Below are 21358 nucleotides of genomic sequence, written 5' to 3' on the forward strand. Positions count from 1 at the left end.
TATATTATAAAATAATATAAAATTTATGTATTATTATTTTAATAAATTTAATAAAATAATAATAATAATAATAATAATAATATATATATATATATATAATAAAATATTATATATTTTTTTTTTATAAATTTAAGTAATTAAAACGTAATAAATATTTTACGTATGTATACACTTCATTCAAACCAATATATTGGTTTTTCAAAAAAAAAAATATTGCAACTTTATACACATATATACAGTCATCAACTTTCCTAATGAATCAAATTGTTTCATTCAGTCAGTAAATCTAGTGTCAATCTATTTCATTTTTAGGATTAATATATAAACCAAAATTTGGAAAAAAAAAACAATGAGATACAAGATAGATAAAGAAGTAGAAAATGAAAGAAAGAAATAATGGAAGAAAGAGAGAGACAGAGAGAGACAGAGAGATAGAGAGAGTTAGAGAAAAAAAAGTAGGGTTATGTCAAGTTTGTTTTTTTTTTCTTTTTTTTTTTTTTTTGGTATTTTTGATAAGAGAAAGATAAAAACGAGATGTTTCCTCAAGATGTTCGAAGTTATGAGGTCAAAGATGACGCGGTGGGCACCAACTACGACCGGTTAAAGTCATCTGGACTCGCTCGTCGAATGTACAGTCGGTTCTGATCCTGGATCCTGGTCTGAGTCTTCCATGGAAACGCCCTGCTGCTGTTGTACACGCATTGTACAACTTGGACTTCTCTCGCTTCTGTTAAATCGAAATCAAACAAGAAGAAAAAAAAAAAAAAAAAAAAAAAAAAAAAAAAGAAACAAAACGTGCCTTGATTAGATAAGAAATTTTATTTTATTTTTTTTTTAATTTTTTTTTCTTATCATTTTCATCATTTTATTATTTTATTTATTTATTTATTTATTTATTTCTTCTCTGTCTTCGAATGTGTGTGAAGGAAATGTTTTTTTTTTTTTAATATTTTTGATGAGAAAATCGATCGGAGAAGGAGAAAGAAAGAGAAAGAAAGTGAGATAGACAGATTAGATAGAAAGAGAGAAAGTTTTTTTTTTTTTTTATAAAAAAATAAAAAAAAATAAAATAAAAACACACACACGCACACACTTATTACAATAAATATTACATAATATTCTTTTTCTCTCTTACAAATCTTAACTTAACTAAAGCAGGAATTTATTTGGACCATGTTTTTTTTTCTTCTTATTTATTTATTTATTTATTTATTATTAATATTAATATTAATATTATTATTATTATTATTGTATTATATATATTATTATTGTTCTTATTATTATACGTGTATCGAGAGGAGTTAGAAGAAATTGATTTTCTTTGTGAAACTAGAAAGAGAGATAAAGAAAAGGAAATAAAATATAAAAGTAGAAAGAGAAAGAAAGAGAGAAAGAGAATTAAAGAGAAAGAGAGAGAGAGAGAGAGAGAGAGAGAGAGACAATTAATAATTAACAATAATTTGTTGCTTCACTTCTCCGTTCGAAATATCAGCGAAAACTGTGTGTGTGTGTATCAAATAATATCCAATTGTTATGTTTGTATATGTATGTATGTATGTATGTATCAATTAGTATGCAATTTCATTCTAGGACATGTGTGGTATTTCTGTGTATCAATTAGTATGCAATTTTATATTTGTAACTATGTGTGGTATGTATTTGTATCAATTAGTATGCAATTTCATCCTAGGACATGTGTGGTATTTGTGTGTATCAATTAGTATGCAATTGTTATGCTTGTACCTTGTATATGTCTATATTTGTATCAATTAGTATGCAATTTTATATTTGTAACCATGTGTGGTATGTATTTGTATCAATTAGTATGCAATTTCATCCTAGGACATGTGTGGTATTTGTGTGTATCAATTAGTATGCAATTGTTACGTTTGTCATGTAATTGTATGTAGCTGTGTATAAATTATTATGCAATTTCATCCTAGGACATGTGTGGTATGTATTTGTATCGATTAGTATGCAATTTTATCTTAGAACAGGTGTGGTATGTATTTGTATAAATTAGTATGCAATTGTTATGCTTGTCATGAAATTGTATGTGTCTGTGTATCAATAAGTATGCAATTGTTATGCTTGTCATGAAATTGTATGTGAGTTTGTATGAATTAGTATGCAATTTTATCCTAGAACATGTATAGTACGTATGTGTATCAATTAATATGCAATTTTTGTGTCTGTCATGTAATTGTATGTGAGTTTGTATCAATTATTATGCAATTGTTATGCTTGTACATGAATATGTGTGTATGTATTAATTAGTCTGCAATTCTATGCTTGTCATGTACATGTATGTATGTTTGTATCAATTAGTATGCAATTTTATACTTGTACATGTATCAATTAGTATGCAATTTCATGTTTGTACATGTACTTGTATGTATGTATCAATTATTATGCAATTGTTATGCTTGTACACATATATGTTTATATATATATACAGAATTAAAAATAAAAGTGTAAGTTTAAGGGCACGACGTATTGTAGAAGAGGTTAAAGATGTCTTAAGGGCACAATTTCAACGTCTAAGGTACGTGATATCAATTCTTTAATAAAACGCGCCTTGTAACTTTGTTCCTCCCACCTCATCGCCAATTGGCTGCCGTCGCTACCGCGTCGTAATGTGTTGTCTCGTCTTTTGCAGAAACACCTGCAGATTATTTGTTTGAAGGCCGAACGAAAGTCCTTGCTGAATAGAGCGTAGATGCAAGGATTAATGGCCGAGTTGCAATATCCAAGCCAAAATAGTACACTGAAGACGGTTGGGTGGATGCAATTAGGGCAGAATGCACGTAATAGATACATCGTGAAGAATGGCAGCCAACATAGTATGAAACCACCGACAATGATACCAAGGGTTTTGGCGGCTTTCGTCTCCATACGAAATCTTTTAACCTGCGACAAATGGGTCCCCTTTTTTTTTTTGGTTTTCTTTGTTTTGTTCAATTGCAATGTTTGTTTCAATCAAAAGCAATGTTTCTAGCAATTTTTGATATAGCATGTTGTGTATGGTTAATGTTAAAAATTGGATTATGGATTCAGATATTTTTTTGGCTTTTTTGGGTTTTTTGGTTTCTTTTTTGTTTTGTCAACCTATAGCAATATTTTTTTCTGATTTTTTTATGTAATTTTTTTTTTGATATAATATATGCGTATATGTTATATATTATAGGTTATGTTATATTATATGTTATGTTATAGGTTATGTTATATTAAATGGTATGTTATATATTATAATATATGATAATTTATATATTATATATTATTATATATTAAATAATATATAGATATAATATTTTATTTTTTTGTTTTAGTTTAAAACCATATAAATTCTCTATAGACGTATCATATTAATTAAAATTAATATTTTTTAAATAAACACGAATAAAATATTAAAAAAAAAAGAAGATTCTAATTTAAACTGATAAAAGACACTAGGGCATATTATTAATATTAAAGTAAGTAAGATAATAAAATGATACTAATACCTGAGCTTTTAAATTTCGTTTACCCATCCTCGTAGAAACTCTAGGTTTTTCATCTTGTCCCTGAGCTAGTTCCCGAAGGGTAACCTCGTCACCAGTCAACTGACTCTCACAACTACCCCTTCTGCTGGGTCTTCTCATACTGCCCACTCTGTTTATTCCACCGACCTATTGCAAAAGATCAAAGAGCAAACCGTATAATATAGAACTCTACGTCGTTTTCTTTTACCATTTTTTATTTTTTCGATCAAATCAAAATTGTCGATTTTAATATAAATACAAAAATATCAAACAAATATTTATATGAAAAGAAATCTACGAAATGTTTCTTTTTTTTTGTTTTGTTTATAAATTGTCATATGTCAAACATCGTCTAAATATTTGTCAAACTATTTTTATATTTTTTTGGTAACCTAACCTCTTTTATCAAAATTTTATATTCGTGGGATTCATCTCGTAAAATAAAAAAAAAAAAATAAAAAAAATAAAAAAATATATAAAATATCAAAATGTTTATACACCTACAAACAACGTTTTACTTAAATACACATTTATTAAAATATAATATTAATATTAATTAATAATAAATAATTAAATAATATTAATTAATATTAACAATATTAAATATTATATATTATAAAATATATGTGGTTGCGTATATATATATATTAAAAATTATAATTAGGGTGAACACCAAAAGTTTCTACGTCTTAAACAAATATTTTCCAAAATAAATTTTACCAACAAAAAATAAAATACAATTAATAATACAATAAACTTACAAATATTCTGTTCACCCTAATATTATCATAACCATAATTATCATCATCATCATCATCATCATCATATTTTATCTTCTCACAATTTATTAATTAAGATTGAACAAAATTGATTATCCTTATGGTTCATTAAAGTTTATTAAATGAACAAACAAAAAGCTTCTTGCAATTGGTTTACCTTCAAATGGGTACTCCTAGAACCCTGACAAAGCTGAGTCTGCGTTTGTCCGTTACTGTAATGCACGGAAACCTGAGAACACTTGGAAGGAGTCCTCTCAAGAGTGTTGCACTTAGTGTTTAATGTTTCTGTACTCGGATATGATACCGAGATCTTGATCTTCTCTTTCCTTACAGAACTGCGACTAGAATAATCCGGACTTCTTGGACTACCGTTATTGCTATTACCATTATGAACACTACCACGTCCTCGATGTATCCTCAAAGTTAATCTTTGTTCATCGAATCTGTAATAAAACATTATACATATATACATTAGAATGTTATAACAAATTGATTTATATATAAAAAGTAAGGTTAGATCTGTCACATTTGTGTCTGTAAATCTGAATATATCAAAATAATTGAATTGTAATACAGAGCCATCTATTGAAAACTTACAGTACCTATAATCTCTAAATTATTAATTGATTAAATTAGTAATAAAATATATAAAATAAACGCGATAAAAACTATTCTGTATACTAAGTTTATAATACACGAAATAATAGCACAATAATTAGTGGAATGTATGAAGTAATAATACTCGAAAAAATAGAAAAACTTAGGTTATGTTTTATAAAAATCTGAAAAAGAAGTATGACGTGAATATATCAAAATAATTGAATTGTAATACAGCGCTAACTATCGAATACTTAAAGAACCAAGAAACTTATATAACCTTTAAATAATAAATTCTTAAAGTAGCAATAAAAAATAATATACATATATATATTAGTAATAAAAATAGCAATATAAATATATAAAAAAATTAGCAAATTAAATTAGCAATATAAAATATTAATATTAGCAATATAAATATATATATAAAATTAGCAAATTAAATAATTAGCAATATAAAATATTAATATTAACAATATAAATATATATATAAAAATTAGCAAATTAAATAATTAACAATATAAAATATTAATATTAGCAATATAAATATATATATAAAAATTAGCAAATTAAATAATTAACAATATAAAATATTAATATTAGCAATATAAATATATATAAAAAATTAGCAAATTAAATTAGCAATATAAAAGTTAATAATAGCAATATAAATATATATAAAAAATTAGCAAATTAAATAATTAGCAATATAAAATATTAATATTAGCAATAAAAATATATATAATATATATTAAATAATAGAAATATATAATAACAAATAAAATTATATTAAAATATATATTACAAAATAGAAAAGGATATATATATATATAACATTATATATCCTTTTCTATTTTTTTAATAATATTTTTTTTATTGGTCAAATACAAAAAAAAAAGGGTCTTCAACACATGTTAAGCTTATGTGTTTGGTTGTTTTTTTTTGTATTTTTTTTTTTTATAGGGTTACAGTACCTAGATCCAAACTTTATAGTATTCTTGGTTGTGCGAAAGCCTTGATTGATGGCTTTCGTTGTGGAAACAGCTGCGTTGTAGATTCTCCAATAGAAAAAGAGCATTACTAACATCGGTATGTAGAATGATCCTAGGGCACTGTAAAAACATTCACGATAATAATCACTCAAATAAATAAACAGTACATAAATAAATGAAGAAGTTTTCACTTCACAAATGAAAAACCTTAAACTCTCTGTATATTATAGCGAAAAAGGATTAATGGATAAAAATAGTTTGTAACACTTTTACGGTAGGTCAAATCTGTATAAAAAGGGTTTTTAAAAGAAAGAGGACAAATATGAGGAGTGTCCTCATGAATTTCAGGGTTGACGTATAAGCCCACAAAGGATTAAATAAAACGACGGGGGCTGTTTTATAAACCTCCCCCCGTCCCCCCGTCCCTCCCCCTCCCTCTACCCCGTGTGTTATAGGTTGAACGTTGTTGAATAATGAATAATTTTGGACGAGTCACGAAGCTTTTTTTTTTTTCCTTTTTTTTTTTGTGCCTAACAGAAAAGCGGAAGGATAATAAATATATTTCAGGAAAAAAAAAAGAGAGAAAAAAAGAGAGAGAGAGAGGGAGTGAATGAGAGAGACTTGCCTGTAAACGACATATCCAGCGTCATTGGTCAACTCGCAGATCCATGGACATGGTTTCACCGGTACTATGATGGTGGTAGTGTTGAAAGGGCCGTTTTGCGTAAATGTCACGTTGTGCGTGGGATGAGACTGAAACGATAAATATACCAATATATATATATATATATATATAGTAGTATAATGTGCTATCTAACCTAATGTATATCCTAACCTTATTTATATGATGTTAGGTAGTATTATGTACTATCTAATATATTTTATATATTTTATATTATTTATTATTTTATATTTATTTAGATTAAAAAATAAACAATTTTTTTATATTAATATATGTATAATATTATATATATATATAAACTACAATTTAGGTAGTCATCACATAGGTAGTATCACATTTATATTTATATATTATAGATATTATAATAATATGTGTAATAATTATAATTATATATATATTATATTATTATATTATATATATAATATTATTATATTATAATTTATATTTAATATAATATAAAATAAAAATATGAATGAGTATAATATATATATATATATATATATACAATTAATGATACTACATATACAATTTTTAAAAGATAGATATAATAGAAAGTAAAGATTTGTTTTTTTTAATCTATTTTATTTTCTACTTTTTTTTCTAATACACATACCCGTTTATCTTTCCACCCTACCAAGGGTGGAAAACAGATGACGAAACTCAATACCCATACCGTGGCAACTAGAAGTTTCGCACGTTTCGGTGACATTAACTGTAAAATCGAATAAAAATTGATTGATCAATAATAATATTGAGTAAAAAAACAATGAATGAGTGAATGAATGAATGACTGGATTAATGAACGAATGAGTGAGCGAATGAGTGAAAAAGAATGAATGAAGGAGTGAGAACGAATGATTGAATGGATGAGTGAGTGAATGAATGAATGAGTGATTGAGAAAGAATGATAGTTCAGAGAAAGTAAGACTATCTAATAAACGGACTACTACTATTTGAGATATTCCAACTGTTTGAACGATATATGTATGTGTGTCTGTTGATTACTTGCCTGGGGATAACTGACGGGTCTGGTCACCGCCAGATATCTGTCGAGACTGATTGCACAAAGGTTCAGTATCGACGCGGTACACATCCAAACGTCGACTGCTAACCAAACTGAACACCATAGATCACCGAATATCCAGACCTTTGAAAAAAAAAAAACAAAAAGAAAGAAAGAAAGACAAAGACAGAGAGAGTGATAGAAAGTGAAAGAGAAAGAGAGACAGAATAAAATAAAAAAAAAATATAAAAACAAAGTAGAGTTGAGTTGAAAAAGTAAAGTTTCACATGAGATTCGTTATCTCGGTCTGAATGTCTTTTAATACACACATGTATTTTGAACTTTTCAGATTGAAAAAGAAAGGGAATATATATAAAGGTTGTATATATATATATATAAAGGTTCATTTATAAGGTTTATAGTGATACAGGTTAGATCTCGATCATGTTATCTGTAAAGCGTATGTGGTTAGAACAAGATGAGGATGTTCTCAGTATCACATTAATGCTACGACTAAATCTATCTTTATATACATGTATGTATGTATATATGTATGTGTGTGTATGTGTAATGCATATGCGTATGTATGTTTCTTGATTATGGTTACTAGCCACGCGTACCTATCACCTATTTACCTAATACATATATATATATATATATATATATGTGTGTAAGGATTATATATATGTATGTGGGAGAGAGGTAGGTATTCGAATGGGACAACCAAAGGGCTAAAGGGCCGTTTCACGGCTCGTTTTGTAGCTAAGTGTTCCTGCATAATGCCTTATCATCTTGTATGTAACACAACGTATGTATGGCCTTTATGCTATAGTCAGAATTTCTCTCTCTCTCTCTCTCTCTCAAATTCATATGTACTAGACTATACGACTAGTATTAGTGTATACGTGTGTGTGAGTGCACACGTAGGCGGAGACTTTGGCAACCACCTGTTTCAAATTACTCTTCTACCCTAATATCGATATTCCAAACGATACGCGTTCGATCAAATCAAATTGTTGGCTGAATGAATTTATTTATATAATATATATATATATATATATAGATAACAAATTCCATAAAATGATATTTGATATTTGTTTATATAATAAATATATAATCAATTCTATAAATTGATATACGAATAAAGGAATGTACGAATTAACAGTATACCTATTTAACATTTACAATTAGTTTTATACCTGTTCTTAGTGAGTTTAAAAATTAAAAAATAACACATGTTTCATATAAAATGAGATTTTTAAACAATTAAATAATGAAAGATATACTTCATCTTCATAATTTTTGACAAATTGCAAGATGCATTTTTATTTGAACCTACGTTAGTAAATATGATTTTGTGTTAATAATTAACAAGAATAAATTTCTTAATATATATAAATTACGTGTCACGTTGTTTGTCCGCAATAGACTCCTAAACTACTGAACCGATTTTAATCAAATTTTGCACACTCTATGCACTCCCATCCAACTTGAAAGATAGAATAGTTTATAATCTCAATTTATAATCGCAATTAACTTAAAAACGTGTGTATCGGATTCATTGTGAGCCACAGTAACGCGTGGCGGGGCACCCCTAGTAAATATATATTCCTGACGCTCGTATGGACAAGTTATCATGTAGATGCCGGATATATACGGCACTTGAAGGGAATAGGTTAAAATAATAATAATAATAATTGAAAAATCTTACTTTGAATACTTCCCAAGTTGCACTAAACGGAAGTACGGCCAATCCGACCAATAAATCGGCAACTGCCAAACTTACGATGAACATGTTTGTCACGTTTCTTAATTTGTTCGTATAATATACCGCTAATATAACGAGAACATTACCGAGCACTACCATAACGTTAACGATTGCCAATGTGATCAATGTTAAAAGGATCCACGGGCCGGACCAATCTACGCCCTCGTACAAAGCGTTGCATGCACTGGCGTTCAATTCTCGCATTTTAATTTGACTCTGATACCAAAAGATCAGAATCTTCCTTTTTTTTGCTTAATTTAACACTAGGATGATGAAAATTAATCAAATTGTTTGTATATTTGATCGACAATTTTTCAAATACACCAACACCAACACTGACATGATGAATTTTCTCCATTATTGAGAAAATTTTGGGATTCTTCTTCTTTTTTTTTTCTTCTTCTTGTCTTCTTTTTTGCTTCCTCACTCTCTCACTCTCTCTCTCTCTCGCTCTTTCTATTTTTATTTTGTTTTTGTTTTTTATTTTTCTATAACATTAACACGAATTATTAATTCACTTCACTTTTGGTTTTCTTTTTTTTTTTTCATTTGCAGTTCGAAGATTTTTTTCTTTTTATTTTTTTTTGTGTCCCTAATAAAGATAAATTGTTTTTTTTTTTTTTATTCGTAAAACAATTCGTCAAAGTTTGTTCGCAATTATAAAAAAAAAAAGAAAGAGAAGAACGAGAGAATTCAAATATTTTTTTTTTTTTAACGAAATCCTTCCCCTTCTTTGTCTTTCTTACGGTGTAAACAAATCCTTATTTTTTTTTTCATTTTTTATTTGTTGTTGTTGTTTTTTTTGTAACCACTGTATCAACACTTATTATTTGTTTATTAATTAAATGTTAATTATATTTAAATTTATTATTATCGTCAATGTTTCACAATTCGTTCCACTTCCAATCATTTTCACGAACGTTCCATCAACACACACATTTTTCTTTTCCTGCACTACTTTTTTGTTTTTGTCAAATTTTTATTTTTTAATAAATATCACACACTATTCCTTTTTTTTCTTTTTTTTTTAAAGTTTGATCATACAATTTATATGATAAAAGAAGAAATAATGAGAAAAGAGAGAGAGAAAAACACGTAGAAATTATTTGTCAGATAATTTTTTACATGAAATGAAACAAATTGTTATAAAGAAAATTGTTTAAACAATGTTTCACCATTCGTAATTTAAAAATATGTTTTGATAGGTTAGAAATCGTAATAATGATATCATTGAAAATTAATTTCATTGGAAAAATATCCTTTTTATTTGTCACTGATTTAATTAAATCCATTATTATTATTATCATCATTATCAGCATCGTCATACTCATTGTAATAATCGTCATCATTCATCATCATAATAATAATCATCATTTTAATGTCCCATTTTTATTTGACTTGCTAATATTTGCGAATAAACAAAACAACGAAATTTGTATTTGACAATTTTCGTAATTCAAATTAATTAATTAATTAATTAACAATTTTATTATTGGTATCTTTTTTTTTTTAATTAATTTTGAGTCGATATTTTTCAACTTTGTGTTTCAATACTTTCATTTTTTTTTTAATTTTTAATTTAATTTTATTTTTTCCTTTATATTTTTCTTATCAAGTTTCTCACTGTTTTTTAGGTTATGAAACAACAAAACTAATCCTCCCTTTCTCTCTCTCTCTCTTTCTGTGTATGTGTCACGTTTTTTATTCTTTCTCACTGAACTCTAACCTCGTCGTACGAAAAAAGAAAAAAGTAAGTCAATAAGTATGTAAAAGTCTCACAATTTTATCATGAAAGCTTTCGAGCTTTTTCACAGATCAAAATCGAATTCATCGTCTACTCGAGATGAGAAATAAGAACAGAGAGAATAAAAGAAAAAGCTTGCATGTATTCTCTCTCTCTCTTTCTCTTTTTCTTTCTTACTTTCTTTATCAAAGTATCTTCTATCTCATTTTATGGTTTTTTTTATATTCAAGGGGAAAAAAAATGAATTCTCTCGGATTTAAAACGAATCAATCACGACGAAGCAATAAGAAAACTATCCCCACCACTCACCACTGTCCCCACCACTCGCCGCTACTCCCACCACTCGCCGCTACTCCCACCACTCGCCGCTACTCCCACCACTCGCCGCTACTCCCACCACTCACCGCTACTCCCACCACTCACCGCTACTCCCACTACTCACCGCTATCCCCACCACTCACCACTTTCTGATACACAATAAACACTTATTCTTATTTCTTCTTCAATTTTTCGTCTTCTTATTTTTTATTTCTTTTTTTTTTTTTTTACAAGTTCGACGACAATGTTGTATGGCAACTGAAAATCTTCTTTTTATCCTTGATTTATTTCTTTTCTTTCTTTTTATTTCTTACTTTCGCGTCAGTTGATCTTCCACGTGAATGGTCATGTCCTTCCCCCTACTTCTTCTCACCCTCTTTCTTTTTTGTTCACCACCCCGTTTTATTCGATGGTGTACTACTATTCTATCCTCGTTTTCGAGAATCGTTCAACCGATTTTCTTCCTGTTGTGTTACCTTCCTTCAACTAACCCAACACGAGTCCTTTTCTCTTCTTTCGAAGGATGATCCATGTTGGAAGATTATTTTGGTCTTCTTGTATATGGCACCTGAATAAATTATATATATTTTTATTTTTATAATATATATATATACAGGGTGTTTCATATAATTGTATTTACGTAAAGATTTTTCAAGTACTTGGAATAATCTGTGACAACAAAATATTTCAAATAAAAGTTCAAATGTGTTTTCTGATTGAGTATACATTGCAATATATTTTTTTATAGTTATTAATTAATTTTTTACAAGTTTAACAAATATTTTTTCATTTATTATTTAAACGTTTAAATGATGCAACTTTTGTATAAGACACCTTTGTGTATAAACTTTTCGTAATAAATCATAATAAATATTATGTTAAATATAATTGTTGTATACCTTTTATTTATTTATATTTCTGCTTCTTTTTTTTTTAATATTAATTATCTTTCTTCTTCCTTTATCTTGTGATAATACTTTTATTACTTTTGCTTTTTATGTTAATTTAAAATCAGTCTTTTGTAAAAATGATTTTTACGTGTGTGTGTGTGTGTGTGTTTGTGTGTGTGTGTGTAACACGTTAAAGGGCTAGACGATTTTCTATTAGTCAAAAATCACAGCCAGTCGATAGAGTATTTAATAATAACAACAATAATAATAATAATAATAAATAAATAATTAAAAAAAGAAATGAAAACACATAAAAAAGAAAATTTGAGAATGAAATTTAAGAAAAAAAAAAAAAAAAGAAAGAAAAAGAAAATTAGCAAATGAAAATGAAAAAAAGTAATTCAAAGGGTTAATTTCCTTTTTTTTTCTTTTTTTCAATCTATCTTCCTCCTCTTCCTCGTTCGTCCCTTCTTCCCTTTCCTTAAGGTGTCTCAGGTTTATGATGTTAGACGAGTTTTTACGATACTCGACGCACTCTCGATATCTTAGCAATCTGAAGCGGATTTCTTTTCTGATTCGCTTCGCTCGCATTATTTCGACCAATCCTTCTTCACCTTCTCCCCCTTCTTCTTCTTCTTTTTCTTCTTCTTCTTCTTCTTCTTCTTTGTCAACCACACCCTTTCCACAAATTTTATTCCTTTCTAGGAAATCCTCTCGAAGTATACGAAGCGCATTTCCAATTATGCAACCTCGTCTATATTCTTCTGTAACAACCCTTAAACAGTCCTTCTTTCCGATTCTCACGAGATTCCCTGCAACCAATAGAAATTTTTATTTATTTAGTATATCTATATATATATTTATTATTTATATATTCATTAATTTATAAATTTCTTTTACTTAACTTTATCTAACTTCTTGCTTTTTCTTATTAAGCATATGGTTACAATTAAAAATTGTGTTTGCTGCAGTTTTTTTTATATATAATATTAAATATATAAATTAATTATCAATTATATTTAATATTATAAATTAATATTATAATTAATATTATATAATATTATAAATTATTAATTATTTAATGTATTAAATTTCTATTAATATTATATATAATATTATAATATATTATATAATATTATATTATTATTAATATATTAATATTTTTAGGTTAATATAATTTGTAATATAAATTTTTAGGTTAATATAATTTGTAATAAAAATTTTTAGATTAATATAATTTTTAATATAGATTTTGAAGTTAATATAATTAAAAATTATATATTTTTAGGTTAATATAATTTTTAATATAAAGTTTTAGGTTAATATAATTTGTAATATAAATTTTGAAGTTAAAATAATTATAAATTATATATTTTTAGGTTAATATAATTAAGAATTATAAAATTTTAGGGTAATATTATTTGTAATATAAATTTTTAGGTTAATAGAATTATAAATTATATATTTTTAGGTTAATATAATTAAGAATTATAAAATTTTAGGGTAATATAATTTGTAATATAAATTTTTAGGTTAATATAATTAAAAAAAATATAAAATATTAAGTTAATATAATTTTAAATATAAATTTTGAAGTTAATATAATTTGTAATACAAATTTTTAGGTTAGTATAACTAAAACATATACATTTTCAAGCTAATATAATTTTTAATATAAATTTTTAACTTAATATTATTTTTAATACAAATTTTTACCCCAACATAATTTCTAATATAAATTTTTTCATTTAAAATTATATTTAGAAAAAAAAAAGTTCTCATTAAATTTCATTTCCATTATGTTTTTTCTTATGCAACTCAAACTTGTACATACACCCTTTTTTTTTTTTTTATTGATAATTATAATCCTTGTATTAGTTTAAAGTTATTGCAACGACATAAGTCAAAAATAAAATAAAAACAAAAATGACTTCATAAGAGATTAGACGTATTACATAAATCCCATGAGAACTGAACGGAAACTATAGCAAAGATCTAAATGGAATCGTGTTAATAATGAATTATTGTTTGACCATGATCTGGAGTGTTAGCACATGTTACAGATGTTCAAAGTGGTAACCAATAACAACGAGACATTATCTGAAATGTTTATCCAGAGATTGTGTTTATACCCTTTCAAGTGTTTCCCTAATCGATACTGAAGTTACAAGCTCTTGTCTTGTTTAGATTACCTAAACAATAATTCTATGCATTCAAATTGTTGAATCTAAAAATGATAGAAAATTTTCAAAAATATTAGTTAGGTGTTTCGGAAAGTTGTTTCATTTTTTGCTGACGCAATAATGACATTAGTTGATGCAAACCGACAAATAGTAAGACATGAGAATCGATGAGAACTTGAATTTATCAAATTCAATTATTTAGGACCACTTGAAAGGTTTAAGTTTAACTTCGAAGCAAAAATTTTCATTTTTATAAAAAAAAAAACGAAACGACTTTCCGAACCACCTAATAAAAACAAAAAAAAACAAGGGATGCATACAAAAAAAAAAAACACAAAAAAAAATTACAAATAAAAACTAAGAAGGGGAAAACAAATAATAACAATAATAAAAATTTCCAATTCGATGAATAAAACTCAGAAAAAAATATATTTTCTGTTTAGCATAAAAAAAACAAAAAACAAAACAAAAAAAAACAATCAAAAAAACGTTCATGACAAATTTTTATTATTCAAACTTCCCTATTATTTTTTTGTTCTTCTTTTTTTTATATACACAATCCTGAATATAGATGTCTATTACAAAATATATATATAAATAAATATATATGTATGAATGTGTGTGTGTGTGTGTCAGTGTTACGTGTTTGTATGTAAAAAAAACTATGAAAAGAATTCTTTCACGGTAAAAACTCAACTGCACATAAAATCTAAAACCAAAAGCGATTTTCTTTATAAACTTTTCTTTTTGACTTTAACTTGTAAAACTTTTTTAAAGAACGAGAAAGAATAAGAAAGTAGAAAAAAATAAAAGAGAGAAAGAGAAAGAAAGAAAGTACTTTTTCTTTTTCAGTGATATCGATTCGATATGCCTAAACGTTTTACATTTTCATATTAGGACGAAACAAACAAAAATTGTCCATTGATTTGATTTTAAAATGTAAACCTGCCCCTCCCCCTCCCACTCCTTCGCCACCCACACCTAACCTCCAAATTTTTAGGAATACATATTACATTCCCAATTTTATTTCTTTCTCTATTTTTCTAGACTGGTTTGGTTTCGTTTTTTTTTCTTTCTTTTTTTTTTTTTTTATTCTTTCTATATTTCTTTTTTAATTAACGACAGAAAAGAAAATCTGCATTTCATGAACAAAAGTAATTTCAAAGTATATATGAATGCGCATATACAATTTTTGATCAAACATTCTCGTTTCGTTTCGTTTCGTTTCGTTTCATTTCGTTTGATCTCGTCTCTTCCCGTCTCGTTTCGTCTCGTTTCGTCTCTTCCCGTCTCGTTTCGTCTCGTCTCGTTTCGTTTCATTTCGTTTCATTTCGTTTCGTTTCATTTCAAGTTTCGTGATTTATTCACAAAAATAAAAGAAAGAAGATATGATTTAAGTTTCTCGCAATTAACCACCACCACCACCATTCATCCCCTACCCCAACACCCTACTCACACCAACATATAATTCTTTATCGATTAAAACGTTGATAAAGATAAAAAGATGAAGAACAAAAAATAAGAATAGAAAAAGAATAAAAGAAATGTGCACACTTTTTCTTCTTCTACTTCTTCTTCTTATTTTATTTTATTTAAATATTCGTAGTCTCCTTTTGAAGTGGAAAAGAACGAATTCTTTTAAAAACCTCAAAGAGAGAGAGAGAGAGAGGAAGAAAGAGATAGAATGATAGAAAAAGAATGAGAAAGAGAGAGATAGAAACATCTTAAAAGAAGTATTCTATATATATTGAACGTTCACGAATAAAAATGTGAAATAGTAGTGGTAAAAGAATAAAAAAATAAAATAAAATAAAATAAAATAAAATAAAAATTATAAGTAAAAGTAAAAGAAAATGGATGATAAGTGTAAAAAAAAATAAAAAAGAGAGAAGAAGAATCAAAGTGACAATAATTATGAAATATGTTCGTTCATTCGTTTGTTTTAAAGGAAAGATTTTCGAGGTTAGGATTGGGGTTGAAGGGTGGAATGGGGAGGGATTTTCTTACTTAGAAATACAATTTAAACATGATGAAAATACTACGTGAACACACATGTGTTGCTGCTGTGTAGCAGGAAATTAATAGAAACGTGTGAGAGTAAAGTTAAAAGACAAGAGCTGGTTGGTAAAAGCTGTGCGTAAGTCGGTTACTTGAAAGAGAAATGAGATTTTCTTAGTATGCGTGACGTGATATCTTTGTGTTAGAATTATGTGTGTGTATATATATATATATATATGATGACTTATTGCAAAAGATTTTAATATTAATATTGATTCAAAGGATAGAAAATTACTAAAAGTATTTTTACTTGTTGTTAATCGTTTTTTTTTTTTTATTACAAAACATTTGGTTCAGAACAAAATAATTAATAATATGTATACATATACATATATATATATACTAAGATGTTTAGGTTATGAGTTAGTGTGGGTTATTTTATAAAATGTTGATTTAATTTAATTTAATTTTATTTAGTTTAATAAATTATAACAACACACAATAGAAAATAGAAAAAGTAAGGTTAGTACTACCGCATGTAAATTGGAATATATTCAAATAATTGAATAGTAATACAGCACCATCTATTGAAAACTTGCAGTACTTGTAATCTTTAAATAATAAATTATTAAATTATCGATAAAAAATATAAAATAAACGCGAACAAAACTATTCTATATATATATATAGAAATTTAACAACACACAAAATAATAACACAATTAGAATAGAATACGTAAAATAATAATAGAAAAAGCTAGGTTATGTTACATGTAAATCTGAAGAAAAAGTACGGCGTGAATATAGCAAAATAATTGAATTGTAATACAGAGCCATCTACAACGCCATCTTACAGTACCTAAAGACTTAGTTTAACCTCAAATTAATAAAATCCTTTAAATTAGCGATAAAAAATACAAAATAAACGCGAACATAACTATTCTATATATATATATATATAAATTTAACAAGACACAAAATAATAACACAATTAGAATAGAATACATAAAATAATAATAGAAAAATCTAGGTTATGTTATATGTAAATCTAAAAAAAAATGTACAACGTGAATATATCTAAATAATTGAATAGTAATGCAGCACCATCTATTGAAAACTTACAATACCTAGACACTTATATAACCTTTAAATAATAAATCTTTAAATTAGCATACAATATATTTATATATATATATATTTAGTTTTGAAAATTTCTAGTTTAAGTTTAAGTTTTTAAAATACACTGTAAATATAAATCAAAAGTATTTGCACGTATATTTCACTTTGAATATCTATCTAAAGAGTTATTTATCCCTATTTATGTTTCTACCATACACGTCTCTTCTAAAAGCCATGATTACGTATACACGAACATAATATATATAGGTAAATACATAAATCTAGTTAGATTCTAGAAAATGTTCATATATCTACGTATATCCCTAGAAAAGGATACAATTATTTGCCAAAGTATTTTTTAACATCCCCACCACTACCCTCTTTTTTTACTTTTAAATTGTAAAACAAATTTAAGCACAAATTTTATCATTTAATTTAATCATTCAAATTGTTTATAATTAAACAATATTCATAAAATTATGTTTAACATTAAATCCACTGATTTTTATTTAACTGTTACGAAACTGTAACAAAAAAGAAAAAGTTGCGTTAAAATCAATTTATGTATTTTACTTATGGGAGGTTAGTCAATTAACTTACTTAAGTTAAGTTACTTTTAGTTACTTATATATATTGTTAGATAGACCGTATAAATCATACTAAAGGAGCACCAATGGAAACTTACAAAAGCTATGCGCGCACGACACACAACTTCTCTCTCTCTCTCTCTCTCTCTCTCTCTCTTGTCGTGAGAGAAAGAGAGAGAAAGAGAGAGATTATTGAATTTCGTGGATAAACTTTTGTCGTCAAAAGGATAGCAAGAGGAGAAAACCATGACGAAAAAGTGAAGAACAAGAACAGGAAGAAGAAGAAGAAGATTCAAATTCGAATTTCGAATTTGTTTCGTAGTTTAGTTAGTTGAATTTAACACTAGAGACAAAGAAATAGAACAGAATGAAAAGAAAAAAAAAAAAAAAAAGGAAGGAAAATGAAGAATGAGAAATAGAAACTTTTTAATAATACGATTTTACATGATAATTCAAAAATAGTATTTGAATATTTACATTGAAATATTTTATTATATGATTAAATGATGATAATTATGATATAATAGAAGTATGACAAGTTTTCATATTACCAAATGTTACTGTAAAAGTTTGTAAAAAATATACATAATTGTTCACACGATGTTAGATTATATTTAATATGAAATATTTTATTATAAATATCACTAGATGACGATAGTTATGATACTAGAAGCATAGGAAGTTTTCATATTACCAAATGTTACTGTAAAAGTTTGTAAAAAATATGCATAATTGTTCACATGATGTTAGATTACATTTACTATGAAATATTTTATTATAAATATCACTAGATGACGATAGTTATGATACTAAAAGCATAAAAAGTTTTCATATTACCAAATGTTACTGTAAAAGTTTGTAAAAAATATACATAATTGTTCACATGATGTTAGATTACATTTACTATGAAATATTTCATTATAAATATGACTAGATGATGATAATTATGATATTAGAAGTATGAAAAGTTTTCATATTACCAAATGTTATTGTAAAAGTTTGTAAAAAATATGCATAATTGTTCACATGATGTTAGATTATATTTAATATGAAATATTTCATTATAAATATCACTAGATGACGATAGTTATGATATTAGAAGCATATAGGAAATTTTCATATTACCAAATGTTACTGTAAAACTTAGTAAAAAGTATACATAACCTACAAAATATTACTATAACTATTAATTATAATTAATCAAAATTAAAACATAAATTTATATCAATCTATTTTGCTTGCAATTTTATCAATATAACCTAAAAAATTATATTTACTTAAAATATTACAAATAATTTAATATAAATATTGTATAATATAATTAATAAAATATTTCAATGATAACTATTGACAAATACTTTCGTTTATTATAATCATTGTACATTTAATTATTTAATATTATTGAACTTTTACAATTATAATTGAACAAAGTAACAAATTTTCCAAAATATTGGACAAAAAGTTTAAAGGTAGATTACAGTATTCGCATATTCCAAGCATGATCCTTTTACTTGGATGTACCCTTCCTCTTACACTTGACTGTAATTAATGATCCCTCTCTTCTGTCGTTTGCAGTGACTGAGAAATTATTAATTGGTTGAACATCCACGATTTTACTGAGTAAACCACCAAACCTCCCACCTACTACCCCATCCCCAATTTTCAACTCCCACATTCGTATATTAATGTGTTAGTATTTGTTACCCCAACGTTTATTCGATTAATATTATCTAATTCATTTCATACTTATAAACAAAAGGATATCAATTGTCTTTTGATATTTCATATATTTATATGGAAAAATGATTTAACACTAGATATACCAACCATTTTTAGTATACCTATTTCTACCAAAATCAAATGTTACATGAAGACCAGACATTTTGAATTAAAATGGCTGGTCTGATATTGGGATCTCTAGCATTTGAATACGCTATCTGGTGGCTAAATTCAAAATTAGAGTAGATAGGTCGAATTTTGCTATGCCACGTGGAATCTCTAGCACTTGAATACGCAATCTGGTGGCTAAATTCAAAATTAGAGTAGATAGGTCGAATTGCTACGCCACGTCTCTGCCAGAGATTCCAAAATCTAGTGTTAAAATTATGAATATTATTTTTCAAACAATTTTTACATACTTTTATGTCATTAATTTTATCAACTATCAATAATTTATTTGTATCAATAAAAAAAAATCATTTGTGACGTATATGAAAGTATTAAAAAAAAAAGAAAAAGAATGGTTAGATAATCAAATATTCATGTAAGTGTCCTGTAAATATGATTCATAATATGATCGAACAATTTTCAATAGATGATTGTAGGTATGTATGTGTGTGTGTGTGTGTGTGTTATGTTTCTGGTTAAAACCATAGTATATCGTGTGTATCGATTTACTCGAATTATCGACCTACATATAGAGATACTTTAAGGTACGTATGTATAGGTTAGGTTCGATATCGATACCTTTTCCAATATGGCTTAAAATTCTCATTGAAAGCTCTTACAAAGTGTGCTGCATACGTGCACATATACATGTACATGTACATATACCTGTACAGGTATATGCACATATATACACGTGCACATACATACACCTGTATGATATCATTACAAGTCTATACAGAATCAGATTGTATGCTTTCAATGATCGGTTACCTTTTGTTATTTGAAGAGAAGGAAAGATATATATAGATAGATAGATAGATAGATAGATAGATAAATAGATAGATAGTTAGATAGATAGATAGATAAATAAAGAATGAAAGAATAATATATATATATATATATATATATGTATAAGTTGGTCCATTGATAGAAATAATTTCAAAAAGTTTCTATGGTTATATATATAAGCTACTTTTACCTATTTTTAAAAAGGGTGTTTTAACAATGGAATTTATTTCTTAAAAAGTTACTATATATATATATACAAAAGAATGAACTGACTTATTTTTCGTATCTTGAGTTTTTAATAATACTGAGATATATTTTTTTACTTTTATGTGTGTTGGTATAATGTTGAGATAAAAATATCAATTGAAAAAATATTGAACGAGATACGAAGTAATTTTTAACGAAATGATTGATATATATATATATATATATATATATATATATATATATATATATATATATATAGATTAAATTTGAATCACTGTTAAATTAACGGAATAAC

The 21358-nt window shown here is 26.2% G+C and overlaps 1 protein-coding gene across 8 annotated transcripts in view; it reads right to left on the reverse strand.

Annotated features, from left to right (window-relative positions):
- Positions 1–471: 471 nt before the first annotated feature.
- Oamb (Octopamine receptor in mushroom bodies) overlaps positions 472–21358 on the reverse strand; it is an 80783-nt gene continuing 59896 nt past the window's right edge. For 4 of the 8 annotated variants that reach the window (XM_089174478.1, XM_089174482.1, XM_089174481.1 and 1 more), the window contains 11 exons: positions 12304–13106; positions 11396–11972; positions 9286–10351; positions 7581–7718; positions 7185–7283; positions 6515–6642; positions 5872–6009; positions 4458–4743; positions 3504–3668; positions 2578–2910; positions 472–727 (listed from right to left, as the gene is read on the reverse strand). In XM_089174478.1, coding sequence (XP_089030604.1) covers positions 566–727; positions 2578–2910; positions 3504–3668; positions 4458–4743; positions 5872–6009; positions 6515–6642; positions 7185–7283; positions 7581–7718; positions 9286–9546 — 1710 coding nt within the window. In that variant the 5' untranslated portion in view covers positions 9547–10351; positions 11396–11972; positions 12304–13106 and the 3' untranslated portion in view covers positions 472–565. The other 4 variants (XM_089174485.1, XM_089174479.1, XM_089174484.1 and 1 more) reach the window with 4 other exon arrangements.

The sequence above is a fragment of the Polistes dominula genome, unplaced genomic scaffold, assembly GCF_049000335.1.
Source record: "Polistes dominula isolate Pdom_NZ unplaced genomic scaffold, Pdom_raw_medaka contig_83, whole genome shotgun sequence".
Taxonomy (NCBI): domain Eukaryota; kingdom Metazoa; phylum Arthropoda; class Insecta; order Hymenoptera; family Vespidae; genus Polistes; species Polistes dominula.